General features: G+C 28.4%; 1 protein-coding gene across 2 annotated transcripts in view; it reads left to right on the forward strand.

Moving 5' to 3' along the window:
* LOC126889889 (uncharacterized) overlaps nt 1–15,181 on the forward strand; it is a 232,416-nt gene that overhangs the window by 42,848 nt on the left and 174,387 nt on the right. Inside the window, exon 1 of one of the 2 annotated variants that reach the window (XM_050658598.1) lies at nt 11,058–11,163. The exons of the other annotated variant lie outside the window; for it this stretch is intronic. Coding sequence (XP_050514555.1) covers nt 11,104–11,163 — 60 coding nt within the window. The 5' untranslated portion in view covers nt 11,058–11,103. Of the gene's footprint in view, nt 1–11,057; nt 11,164–15,181 lie in introns of those variants that run through there. 2 annotated transcript variants of the gene reach the window in all.

Consider the following 15,181-nt stretch of genomic DNA (forward strand, 5'->3'; position numbering starts at 1 on the left):
TTTTTTAAAGCTTTAAAATGAAGATCTTTCAATTCCAAACATAAAAAAAAATTGTACAGCCAGATTAACAGATTTGTTGCTTAGATATTATAAATTGTTTATCCCAAGAGGTCAAATGTCGAAGACTACCTATAATTTTTTGAAAAAAAAATCGTAGAGAGTTGGTGAAACATCCAATCTCCTTCTAAAGAGTTATATTTTTATATTCTTATGTAAATAAATGCGTGAAACATTTTTAAACCTCTAATTTTTGGGTTTGAAAATAAGGCGGCAAATTTTGTTATAAACATTTAGAGCTGAAGCGGTCCTGTACATACTGTGAGTTTCTAACTTACAGTTATTGTTGCTGAAGATGAAACAAAGATTTATAAAAAAATAAAAAATTTCTACGACCAACTGAAGCCGAGATAATTTTTGGATTTGAAAATAAGGGGGAAAATTTCGTTATAAACATTTAGATCTGAAGCGGCCCTGTACATCCTATGAGTTTCTAACTTACAGATTATTGATGCTGAAGACGAAACGAAGATTTATAAAAAAAATAAAAATTTTCTACAACCAACTGAAGCCGAGATAATTGTTTTTTTTTTTTCTTAAATCGTAGTGCCTTTATTTATAACAATTTAGAAATTATTTTACAGTCATTGACTAAAGAAAGACTTATATTATTTAAAATAAAAATTATTATAAAATATAATTACAATTAATTATTAAAAATTATTTTTAAAATCGGTGCTTTTGCAAGCGGCCGAATTTTGCAAATCGCCCGGCTCGCTTCAAATCCGCGCGCTCGGAAAATTTTTACGTAACTTGTATTAAATTTTGACAGAAAACAATTTAATAATATTACCATTATAATATAGGTACAGTCTATTTACCACTGTATTTGTTTTTCTTGATAAACTTTTATATGTGAAATCCAAAACGAATAGGCACTGCAAGAAAAAAAAGTTTTATATTGTATATTATAGTAAGAAGTAACATTATTATTATTATATTTATATAACAATAATATATTTATTAATAATATATTTCATATATATGTATCATTTTGTAATACAGAAATGAAATTTCACATATAAAAGTTTATCAAGAAAAACAAATACAGTGGTAAATAGACTGTATATTATAATGATAATATTATTAAATTGTTTTCTGTAAAACTTTAATACAAGTTACGTAAACATTTTCCGAGCGCGCGGATTTGAAGCGAGCCGGGCGATTTGCAAAATTCGGCCACTTGCAAAAGCACCGATTTTAAAAATAATTAAATGTAATTATATTTAATAATAATTTTTATTTTAAGATAACATAAGTCTTTCTTTAGTCAATAGAGAGTTATTGCCACCGGCAAATAAAGGATCCTTTAAGTTGGATTTATAGTTTGACGTAGCGTAGACGTAGACGCAACGGAGACGTAAGAAACGGACTGGAGACGTAAGAAAATAATATGTCAATTTATAATTCGACGTAGCGAAATTTTTGCGCTTGCGCATGAGTAGAAACAATGACTTTTCAACAACACACAGCCTATAAATTACCGTAAACAAACTTTGTGTTTATTTATTTATATTATTATTTATAAAATATTTATCTGTTTTGTGTGTTACAATAGATTAGGCAATAAACGTAGGTATGCTCCTTGCTGCCATGGAATTTCCAACTATGTTGTTTCATTTCCTGGTCTTTAAAATATTCGTTGGATTTAATTATTATTGTATGTGTGTGGATATAACCGATAACCCCGAATTAACAGGCTAATAAACAACTTATATTTATCTGAAATATTGAAATTACACTATGATATATTTTTATTAAATTAATAACTTAACACCCATTGAATTTAACAAATATTTAACAAAATTCGAATATGTTGACAAATAACTTTTTACAAAAGGGATGAGGGGGCGGGTCCACTTTGAGTGACAGAACAAAATTCTGCCTCATGATTGGCCCGACGGAAGAAACGCACTGCAAAAGATGAAAGCAGTGTTGCCAGGTCAAATTTATAAAAGTTACTAGATTTCACTGAAAAAAATCACTAGAATTTCACTAGATTACGCGCATGCGCAATAACGTATAATTATGCGCAGTAACACATTTTTCGTTACTGCGCATACTCGTAACCATAGGGCTTTCATAAAATTTTCAGGGGATTTCCCTATTTTTGACCTATCCAGGTTAGTTAAAACGCAAAAAGTCCTTACAATTTTATGCTGAAGTAATTATTCCGAACAACCATAATTTAGATTTAATTTATAAATAAAGAGCTAAGTGATTTTTACAAAGATAGCTATTATGATGAAGATCATAATGGATGGAGATCATAATACTTATTAAAAGTTTATTTATTCATCTCGTTAAATAGATAAGACAAACCTGATTTTCTTATTAGTTGGGCTAATGAATTGTCAAAGAAAACCGCACAACTATTATCTGTTATTTATGTCCTTTTCTTGACACTTGAAACTCTTGAGTTGAGGAGAGTATCATAATCGTGAATTGACTCATCCAGTCATCACTTTTTAAGGATTGCCATGTTTATGTTAACGTTATGGTATGTTATGACTAGGTATTAAATTGCCATCACAAATTTCTTTGGATTTTTCTTTCTTTGCAAAGAAATTTTTAAACAATACAGGGAAGTATTAAATGAATTTTAATACAAACGTATTAAAAATACTACTGAAAATATTTTTTTTTTTGTTAGTATAATGTAGTAAAAAGATTCAATATAATGGAAATTTCCAAAAATCACTAGAATTGTGACTATTTTGAAAAGTTATCACTATTTCACTAGATTCTTAAAAAATCACTAGATCTAGTGAAATTTCACTAGACCTGGTAACACTGGATGAAAGTTGGTCATCTCTTCCGTTCCGCTACGTTTCTCTTACGTTCCGTCAGGCGCTTGCGTTCATTTATAAACACGAGTACACAAAATTCGGTGTTGATCTTTTCCACTGCGTCTCCGTTGCGTCTACGTCTACGCTACGTCAAACTATTGGCTCCGTGCGTCTCCCCTCTACGTACAGTCACCTGATACGCTGTCAGATTTTGTAAGGACGTTTTAACATTGAGTCTTATGGGATTATTTTGTTAAACTTGAATATTTTATTTTGTAGTGATAATAACCGAATACAATTGTTAGAATTCATTAGTTATTAATTTATACTGTAATTTATAGTGCAACAAAATATTTTCTTTTTCGTTAATAAATATTTATTGACATAAACTGCGATAGTGAGGTTATGCATACAAAATCAAACTGATAATCAATATTGGAAAGTGAAGAATTTATAGTGCGTTTTTATTTTCTGTTTATATTAATACATAATATCACTAGCGTGACACGACATTTTTTTAAATGTCTCATTTAAACATACACAAAGCGTCCTTATAAAATTTCAAAAAACCGCCACCATGAGCAGGTCGGTCGATTTTGCTTTGACACTTTGTTAACGCTCAGAGCGAATAAATCCAACTTTATTACAGGATACTTTAATAAAGGACAAATACAGGACGGGTCTAAAAGAGTGGTATTGCAAACGCAGTTAAAGAATCTTTTATTTTGACAAATGACATGAAATATTTTTGTAAATATAAAAATAACCTATAAAATTCCATTTGTCCATATAAATTAAAATAAGATAATTGAAGAGTAAAACGTTAAATTTAATTATTTTGTCATTTAAAGATGTTTAGAGAACAACATAATATATCCCATAATACTCATCGTTCAATAATATGGAAGTGCAATAAATTGGAAATACTATTTTAGGAGTTTTTAAATACTTTTGCATTATGGGTATGTATATGTAATGGGGAATTTCTGGAGAATATATTATTAGGGAATAGTGGATATCCATTCCTCAACTACAACTACTGAATGACACCATTCCAGAATTTTCAGACAGAAGTTGTGTTTTTATAATCCATCACAAATCCCTTCAAGAATTGTTATTGAAAGAACATTTGGTATTGTGAAGAGATTTCCCATTTTACCATATGTAATGAGATGCAAGTTACCTTTTATTCAAAGAATAATATCAGCTTGTTCAGTTTTACATATTGCAGTAGTACATAATAGAGAAAATGTTGAAATAGTGGCAAATGAGTGTGCTGTTGATATTGATATAGAAGCTGTGGCAGTACATTTTCAACCAGGAGCTAATCTAATGCGACTAAATTGTGTGTGTGTTTGTTTAAAATTATTGTTCGAGATTTAAAGCTAGCGCTTAAACTAATTTTATTTTTATTGGACTGCAGTTTGTTAATAAATTTATAAATAAATATAAATATTATATTGGTGACTGATTTTAAGTATTTTATGATCATTAGCAGGTTTTAAATAATAAATTTATAAATATGTACATACATGCTATTGGCGTTTGATCTTTTATCCATTATGGCCCTCTCTTTCTTTCTTTTCACCTCTGGATAACTAGTTATCAGGAAGTTTATCTGACAGATTAGATACTAATAGATATCTGACAGAGAGAAACTTCCCGTTAACTAGTTATCCGGAGCTGAAAAGACAGATACTAAGGATACTGTATATAAACTTCCCAATAATTAGTTATCTGAAAATGAAAAGACCTCTAATCTGTCAGATAAACTTCCCGATATACAAAAAGATAATAGAAGAATTAAGCTTTATGCTGGTTTTTATTAATTTTTTTGGCAATGTTTAAATAAACAAATACTGATGGCATGAAATGGATCACGAACAAGGAGGAATGAAGAAGGAATTGGAGATTGTGTTTACCATTAAACGCATAAAACTGCAGTATCTGGGACACATATGATAAATCAGCACCGTTACTCCCTGCTGCAGTACATATTGCAAGGTACAGTCAAAGGTAAGCGAAGACCTGGTAGAGGGAGAATATCAATGGAACTGTTTCGAATCGCAGCTAGCAAGGTTACGATTGCTATATGATTTCCAACATTCGAAACGGATAAGAACCAAAAGAAGAAGATGGCATGAAAATGAAAGTGTATTAATACTTTTGATTAAAAACTTTATAGATTCTAATCTATAAAAGATTAAATTTTCAAAAATAAATACTTGAACCTTTGTTTTATTTTGTTAACCTGTTGTTATATATCTGTTGAATAGAACTCTATTTTGAATCTAGAATTTTAACAAATCCTAACTTTCATTAAAATTTATTGATCTTATATCTTCAATCTCTTATATCTTCAATAAATATTTATTTCTATAGAAAAATGTAAAATATATTGAGTTTAATAAATGAGTTACTGATATTTTAAGTCTGATCATTGTAATTAGTAACAATTTAAAATTATTTACGTAATATTCCTTTTTACAACTTCTTGTAATAACTCAAGCTTCAATAAAATGTTCTTTTCTATATTCGTTTGGATCAAAACATCAATAATCTATATCTCAGAATATTACTTAGAGTTGTTTTTAATAAATAAAACCCAACATACAACTTTAATGATGAAAGTTTAATCAAATATCAATCCCACAATATAGTATTTTTACTACAAAAACGTTATTACGTAGGTCAAAATTTTTGACGTAAGAGAACTGTCAAAACATTAGAATGTGACTTTTCATTATTGCTATGCTTATTATAAACACGGCAATAATGAAAAGTCACAATCTAATGTTTTGACAGTTCTCTTACGTCAAAAATTTTGACCTACGTAATAACGTTTTTGTAGTAAAAATACTATACATAAATTATCAATCCAAAGAAGCGACAAGATAAATTCAAAATACAAGTGAAGTTACACCTTTCTTCACATATTTGACACGTTATGTCAAAATAAAGGAACTTTTATTAAAATAAAGGTGTCCTCTAATTTTCCTTAAATACAGGCGGCCTGTATTTTATTAAAAGACAAAAATAAAAGACGCAATACTGCGCATGCTTATATGTCAAAATAAAGGATCTTTTATTACAGGTCGACTTAAAAGACGTTGGCAATAGAGAGATATCGAAACCCCATTTAACATCGTCCTTTAATAAAAGATCCTTTATTTTGACATATACGCAAGCGCAGTATCACATCCTTTATTTTTGTCCTGTAATAAAATACAGGCCGCCTGTATTTAAGGAAAAATACAGGACAAAAATCTTTTAATAAAGGATCCTGTATTTTGACGTAACGTGTCAAAAATGTGACATATTTGTCAAATTATGTGAAGAAACAATAAGAAAAGAAAGGCGTCTAACTTCACTTATATTTATGTTTTTATCACATGGATATTTTTGATCTAAGTTGAAGTTTTATTTATTAAAAAGAACTCCTAAATAAAGGAATAACAGTTTATTCTCAGATATAGATTATTAATGTTTTGACCCAAATCAATATAAAAAAGAATATTTAAGAACATTGAGTTATTAGAAAAAGTTTGTAAACAGGAAATTAAATATAATTTTTGTAAATAATTTTAGTTTTTAATAATTAGGTACAATAATCAGACATAGAATTTCTTTACAACTCATTTAAACTCCAGACATTTTTGTTTAGAAATAAATATTTTTATTACAGATATATAAGATGTACCTACCTAATTTCAATTAATTTGAATGCACAAGTATCATACTTGAGACATTGTGGAAAAGTTTAGGATTTGTTCAAATTCTGCATTCAAAGGTAGAGTTCAATTCAACAGATATATAACATAAATGGTATTAAAATATAAACGGGTTCATACAATAAGACAAAGATTTAAGTATTTATTTTTGAAATTTTTTGTCCTTGATGTATATCGTTTTGAACCAAAAGTATTACACTTTCATTTTCGTGCCATCAGCTTTTCTTTATTTAAATATACTGTCAAAATAATTCATCCACCATAAAGCTATTCATCTATTATTTTTGTCCTTTAAAACACTTACTTTAGTTTTGGGCTATGTCGGCTCCATCTTTGTTGCCGAGCCACAAATCTTCGAGGGTACAAGGATGGTTTCTGCATGTAAGAAGATGTTCCATATTCTGTATTTTTCCATAGTCACAGTTCACATCATCTTGGTCTATTTTCCCCCATTTTATAATGTTTGATTTTACTGGAGCGACCCCTGGTCATATCCTATTTATAGTTTTCCGTGTTTTAAAGTCTAGGTCTAGAGATTGTCTGGTCCATTGAACCTAGGGAAGAGGAAAATACTCATCCTGCACTGTTCCAAGGAAGCTTTTCCTGGATTTTAGTCGCTTTTGTGGCGTTCAAGCTTTGTATAGGGCATTCCACTCATCCACAATTTGTTTAATTTTCTATATGTGCTCTGCAACGCATCTGTGTATCAACGGTTCTACAAAACCCGATAAAACAATTTGTTTGTTCATACATTTTTGCTAGTTGTGGAAGTCCTTTTAACGGAAAGTGATATAACATATTTTAAAGGATACGTAAAATCAAACACCAATATGTATTTATAAATTTATTAAAAAACTGCTAATAATAAAATACTTAAAATCAGACACCAATATTAAACTATATATACTATACCTATTTATTTATAACTTTTTGTCCAATAAAAATAAAATTATCAACATTAACCATTTAAACTTGCCTTAAATTGCGAATAATTTTAACTCAAACACACACAAAATGTAGTTGCACTAGATTTGCTCCTGTTAGAAAATGTACTGCCACAGCTTGTTCAATTTGGCGCATGGATTTAGTGTCCGCAGTCATATAAACCCAAATAAACAACAAAGCTTGTTCAATTAAATCGCACCACCTTCATATTTGTTAGTACAAATTTCAATGAAACTGTAAAACTGAACAAACTCATATTATTCTTTAAATATAACTTGCATCTTATTTCACATATTAATATTGGAAATCTTCTCTTCAAAATACAAAATGTTCTTTCAATAACAGCTCTTGAAGCAATTTGTGATTAATTACACAGCACTTCAACTGCTCCCTAACAGATACATTGTCCATAAATTCTCCATTTCGTATACCCATAATATGCAAAAGTATTTAACAACTCCTATAACTCCCTTATAGTAACATAGTATTTCTATTTTCACTTTCATGTTGTACAGTGAGTATTATGGGTTATGCTGTTCTTTAAATGACAAAATAATTAAATTCAACGTTTTACTCTTTTCAATGATCTTATTCTTAATTGTCTTGTTCTTACTCTTATTTTAATTTTTATCTCTATAATATAATAAGATCTTATTTTTTATAAGAGATTACAAATAGAATTTTATAGGTTATTTTTATATTTACAAAAATATTTAATGTCATTTGTCAAAATAAAAGATTCCTTAAAACTGCTTTTCGATAACTCTCATTACACATGTCCTGTATTTGTCCTTTATTAAAAGATCCTGTAATAAAGGAACTTTTAACTCACAGTTTCGATATCTCTCTAATAACTCTCTAATGACTGTAAAATAATTTCTTAATTGTTATAAATAAAGACACTACGATTTAAGAAATAAAAAAAATTATCTCGGCTTCAGTTGGTTGTAGAAACTTTTTATTTTTTTATAAATCTTCGTTTTGTCTTCAGCAACAATAATCTGTAAATTAGAAACTCATAGGATGTACAGGGCCGCTTCAGCTCTAAATGTTTATAACGAAATTTACCCCCTTATTTTCAAACCCAAAAATTATCTCGGCTTCAGTTGGTCGTAGAATTTTTTTTTTTTGTAAATCTTCGTTTCATCTTCAGCAACAATAATCTGTAAGTTAAAAAGTCATAGGATGTACAGGGCCGCTTCAGCTCTAAATGTTTATAACCAAATTTGCCCCCTTATTTTCAGACCCAAAAATTAGAGGTTTAAAAATGTTTTACGCATTTATTTACATCAGAATACGAAAATATAACTCTTCAGACGGAGATTGGATGTTCCACCAACTCTCTACGATTTTTTTTTTCAAAAAGTTATAGCCTTCGACATTTGACCTCTTGGAATGAACAATTTATAATATCTAAGCAACAAATTCATTAATCTGGCTTTACAATTTTTTTTATGTTTGGAATTGAAAGATCTTTATTTTAAAGCTTTAAGAAATAAAAAAAAAATTATTTGTACAATAAATAATGCATTTGTAAAAAACGGCCATTTTGGACCTTTCGCAGGCTGTTTTGCAATAACCAATTAACGAAATTAAACTTACCATACCTCAAATTGTAGGTTTTTTAATTTACTACAACTTTCTATAAAAAAGTTTTTCTCTAAAATCAATATCCTAAGGTGCAAAATTAAAAAATCATTAAAAATTGCAAATTTAACAAATTAAAATCGCAATAAAAAAAAGCGCACAATATTTTTGGTTACATTTTAGTAGAAGTTGTTCCTGGCATCGTCCTTTACAACACCTGATAGGTTTCAAAAATTCCTGAATTATATCCTGAAATCGACCTAGTTTTCACCCACAGCCTGGGGTAGTTGTCTCGTTTCAGTTCTATCTACACTGGAATATACAGTATTTGTCCTCCTTCTAATATCTTCATTCCTGATGTGATATTTTTTTGACATAGGTACTACACTCTTTCCTTAGATAATCCATTTGTACTACTTTTATTCTTTTTCTATCTTTTTTTGTGATCTACCAAACTTCTGCCCCAGGAGCGTCATTTGATATAGTCAGGGGGCATTTGCCCTCCCCCCTGACCCTGAAAATGACTGAAATTTACAAAAAATAGACCAATTTTGTATTATGTTTGCATATACAGTATGTCCCTGTAAGTTGTATCCATATGGAAAACTTTTTTATTATTAATTTTACGAAAAAAAGTTATTCTTTATAAAAAGCTCTGCATGGTCCAAACCTAAGATTTAACCATCAAATATCAAATTTTTTGAATATTATACGAGGTATGTCAAAAAGTTTGAATTTCACTCAAGAGTAAAGTAGCTTTATTTTTCACAATATTGAAAATTGCTATTATGAAAAGTTGTTTGGAATTAAAAACTATATTCTAGTATGCAATTAGATCCTTCTAATTGAATTTTTTTTTTAATTATGGATAACAACATTATTTTCAGGTATTTCAATTCAGATAACTCTTTTTAGTTATTTTACGATATAAAGAGATTCTTAATAAAAAGTTCTGCACCTAAAATACAACCAACTTATGTCAAATTTGAATATTTCAATTAGAAGAATGTAATTACAAACTGAAACATAGTTTTTAATTCTAAATAACTTTTCATTATAACAATTTTCGATATTGTGAAAAATAAACGTATTTTACTCTTGAGCGATATTCATATTTTTTGACATACCTCGTATAAAATTGATAAAATTTGACATAAGATGGTTGCATTTTAGGTTTTAGACCATGCAGAACTTTTTATTAAGAATCACTTTTTTTCGTAAAATTAATAATAAAAGAGTTATCTGAATTGAACTAACTGAAAATAATGTTGTTATCCATAATTTAAAAAAAAATTCATTAGAAGGATGTAATTGCATACTAGAATAGAGTTTTTAATTCCAAACAACTTTTTATAATAGCAATTTTCAATATTGCAAAAAATAAAGCTACTTTACTCTTGAGTGAAATTCAAACTTTTTGACATACCTCGTATAATATTCAAAAAATTTGATATTTGATGATTAAATCGTAGGTTTTGGACCATGCAGAGCTTTTTATAAAGAATAACTTTTTTCGTAAAATTAATAATAAAAAAGTTTTCCATATGGATACAACTTACAGGGACATACTGTATAATGTATTGTATATATCATGCTTGCCCCCCCCTATCAAAATTTCAAATGACGCTCCTGTTCTGCCCCATAGGCCATAAGTCATAATATCAAGGCTTTACCAAGGTTCGATAGATTGTCAGTTTCGTTTTTTGTCTTATTAGCCCGATCAAAGAACAATCTGAACCCAAAAAAAATTAAGGAAGGATGAAAATTTGGGAATAAGTAGTTGAAATTGTCTATTATTATATACGAAAAAGTTTACAATTCTACACCCCCCCCCCCCATTTTACAAAAATGGAGGGGAATACCCCCTCTCGAAGGTGAAAATTATACATTCAAAATAAGACCGGAATTGGATAAAATGACTAATTCTAAACAAATTTTGTTCTATAGAGTTTTTTTCACTAAGCCAATAATTTTCGAGCTATTTGCGAGTGAATATGTTCCTGTTTAAGAAAATGAATCATGTTTTTGGACGGTTTTTTGGAGATGACTCAAAAGTACGTATTTACCGAATAAAAAAATTCTTAACAAAAATATAGCTTACAAAAAATTTAAAAAAAATGGTGTATACTTGGGGTGTGTAGACCCAGTAGAAGCAGAATAATTGCAGCTAATGAAAAGTAGGTTCTTCTTCGTCAAATTCCAAATCGAATATTTCAATGTGAAATAATCCAAAAACGGAGCACTTTTCGGAGAAAATTCATTTTAACTTTTTTAAAGTGTCTAAAAAAAGGTTTATTTTTGTTAAAAAAAAACGTGTAACATTAAAAGTAAGTGTGTTACGCTCAAAATATTGTTGGTTTCTTTTATTTATTGGTAAAAAAAATCACGAAAATCACCCCCTAATTAGCATCACAAATAAATTTTATCATTACCACTTCACAAGTTAGTTTGCCTATATGTATTATTTATATGATCTGTAAGTTTCATCGGTTTAAAGTGCTTATTTTTGAAAAAGCTTTAGTTAAAATGGCTTGAACGAGTAACTAATCACGAGTTTAGGCAAGTTTTGAACAGCCATATAGGCTATTGATTATGTACTATAGAAAGGAACTACAACGTTAACGGGGTTTTATTATTTCGTATGGTCAATGAATCTCTATATATGAAAAAACCGCGGAGTGCTACCATTTAAAAGGGTGCGTTTTTGAGAAATGGGTGAATTAGTCCCTGGGCACAGGTTACATTAGGGTGAGTTCTATGCACTTTTGATACAAACACGTCTACATAAAAATTGTTCCTGGTTAAATTTCCTATCTAAATATAACTTTTTAAAGTCAAAGATACTTTTTTTACAAAAATATATTCAAAAGAAAAAGCACAAAGAAACCCCAAAGAAAGAAATTTTGTTTTTTGTCCCATAACTTTTGTCCACGGGGATATAGGTATAGACATTGCTTCACAGAAAAAAAACTTAAATATTTTCTCTTTAAAATGATGTTTAGTAGAGGTCATTAGGATTTACATTTTTCGCAATATGATTTTTCAAAGTTCGCCACTCACAGCAATTTTGGGCAATTTTTCTTGTTATTTCGCAAATATTTTTCTGTAACTTTTTTCTACGCAACTTTAGGCATATGCAATGGTACATGTAAGATTAATAGAAATCAATTACCTGTAAACTGTTCTACTGTATAGTGTTGTACGACTTCTTTTAAAGAGGTTATCTTTTTCAAGATTTTATACTTTTAACGAGTTTTTATATTTTTTACGATTATTTTTTAAATTTCCCATTATAACTTTTTTTCTTCTACATTTAGGTATATATTATATAATAATAAAGAAAGCTTATTCTGTTTACTTTAAAATGGTGTATTACAAAAAATTCTAGGATTTTTTTCGAGTAAGATATGCTTTTTCTATATGCTAAGTACTTGCAACGATTTTTGATTTTAGGATTATTTTTTAAATTTCTCATTATAACTTTTTTTATTTGTTTGTGCGTTATGATTGAATCTTATTTTTTATAGGTAATACTTTGGATCCACTTGACTCGGCCGGGCAAACTTCAAAATATGGATTAATTCCAAGAGTCAAAGCTCCTGCACCACAAGCTTTGCTTGAAAAAATAGCATATAAATGTACCAAAGGATGTACAAAAAACTGCGGTTGTAGGAAGATAGGAATTAGTTTCTCAATATTCTGCAAAGGGTGCATGTGCATGGGTACTAATTGTGGGACTCTAAGATAACTGAGGTGTCAGAGGAAGATATGGAAGCTAATGCTAACGAAGAGATGGACTTTGATTTTGAAATTTTTTAATGGTCAATGTTTAAATAATTTTAACTAAAGTGATGTTTTCTAAGACTAATGTTTATGTAATTTTTGTAAAAGAAATAATTTTAAATAATACAGGTAAAAAAATATCAAAGAATCACTCGGTTTCCATTATTTAAATATAGATGATACACTATTTTAAATAACAGAAAGTAAGCCCTCTTTATTGAGCAATATATAGTATATTTATGTACAAGAAAAAAAAAGTTATAATGAGAAATTTAAAAAAAAAATCCTAAAATCAAAAATCGTTGCAAGTACTTATTACATTTTGAAAAATAATATCTTATTCAAAAATAATCCTAGAATTTTTTGTAATACACCATTTTAAAGTAAACAAAATAAGCTTTTTTTATTATATAATATAATATATACCTAAATGTAGAAGAAAAAAAGTTATAATGAGAAATTTCAAAAATAATCGTAAAAAATGTAAAAAATAATATTTTTTTTATATTAGGTATTATATAATATATAATATAATATTATATTATATATACTATATATAATATAATATTATACAATATATAATATATCATATAATAATATAATTTTATTTTTATATTATATTATAAAAAATCGTTAAAAGTATAAAACTTTGAAAAACCATAATCTCTTTAAAAAAAAGTCGTACAACGTTATACAGTAGACCATTTTAAAGCTAATTGATTTCTATTCCTCTTACATGTACCATTGCATATGCCTAAAGTTGCGTAGAAAAAAGTTACAGAAAAATATTTGCGAAATAACAAGGAAAATTGCTGTGAGTGGCGAACTTTGAAAAATGATATTGCGAAAACTGTAAATCCTAATGACCTCTACTAAACATCGTTTTAAAGAAAAAATATGTAAATTTTTTTTCTGTGAAGCAATGTCTATACCTATATCCCCGTGGACAAAAGTTATGGGACAAAAAACAAAATTTCTTTCTTTGGGGTTTCTTTGTGCTTTTTCTTTTGAATATATTTTTGTAAAAAAAAGTATCATTGACTTTAAAAAGTGATATTTAGATAGGAAATTTAACCAGAAACAATTTTAATGTAGGTATGTTTATACCAAAAGTGCATAGAACTCACCCTAATGTAACCTGTGCCCAGGGACTAATTCAACCATTTCTCAAAAACGCACCCCTTTAAATGGTAGCAGTCCGCGGTTTTTTCATATATAGATGTCCATTGACCATATGAAATAATAAAACCCCGTTAACGTTGTAGTTCCTTTTAGCTATCTTATTTTGAATATAATCAATAGCCTAATAGCATAACAAATTTTTGTCTAAAAGAAAACAAGAAATCAAAAGCATTCAGAAAAGCAAAACGTACATTTTATTACTCTTTGAGATTTTTGGTATTACTAATAATTTTTAAGTTAATTCCATAAATAATTCCATTTTTTTTTTTTTCAAAATAAAATTTTTTTTTATTTTATACCCATTTTTTTCAAAACTGAACACTTTGAACCAATAAAACTTGTAGATAATATAAACAATACAAAAGTAAAGTAACTTGTGAAGAGGTGAAGATTAATTTTATTTGAGAAGCTAATTATGGGGTGATCTTCGCTATTTTTTTACCAAAAAATAAAAGGGACTAACAATATTTTGAGCGTAACTCACTTACTTTTAATGTTAAAAGTTTTTTTAAACAAAAATAAACCGTTTATTAAACACTTTAAAAAAGTTGTAATGAATTTTCCCCGAAAAGTGCTCCGTTTTTTGGTTATTTCACATTAAAATATTCGATTTGGAATTTGACGAAGAAGAACCTACTTTTCATTAGCTACAACTCTGCTTCAGCTGGGTCTGCAGACCTCACGCGTCCCCCATTTTTTTTCAATTTTTATAAACTACATTGCAAAGTAACATTGTCGACTTTGCAAAGTAACAAGACACTTACTCAACATACACATTACACATGACACTAATATTCATGTTGTGACTGGCTAAATGACATAAAGTCCATGTCATTAAAAAAAATAAGCTACATTTGTTCTAAGAATATTTTTTTCACTAAAATACTTACTTTTTGAGTTATCTCCGAAAAACCGTCCAAAAACATGTTTTTTTTTGTTAAAAATGAACATATTCACTCGCAAATAACTCAAAAAGTATTGACTTACCTAGTAAAAAAACTCTATAGAACAAAAGTTGCTTAGAATTAGTAATTTTATCCAATTCCGGACTTATTTTTAACTTATATTTTTTCACCCCCGAGAAAATATTTTTCACCCCGTATTTTC

This window comes from Diabrotica virgifera, chromosome 8, assembly GCF_917563875.1.
Source record: "Diabrotica virgifera virgifera chromosome 8, PGI_DIABVI_V3a".
Classification (NCBI taxonomy): domain Eukaryota; kingdom Metazoa; phylum Arthropoda; class Insecta; order Coleoptera; family Chrysomelidae; genus Diabrotica; species Diabrotica virgifera.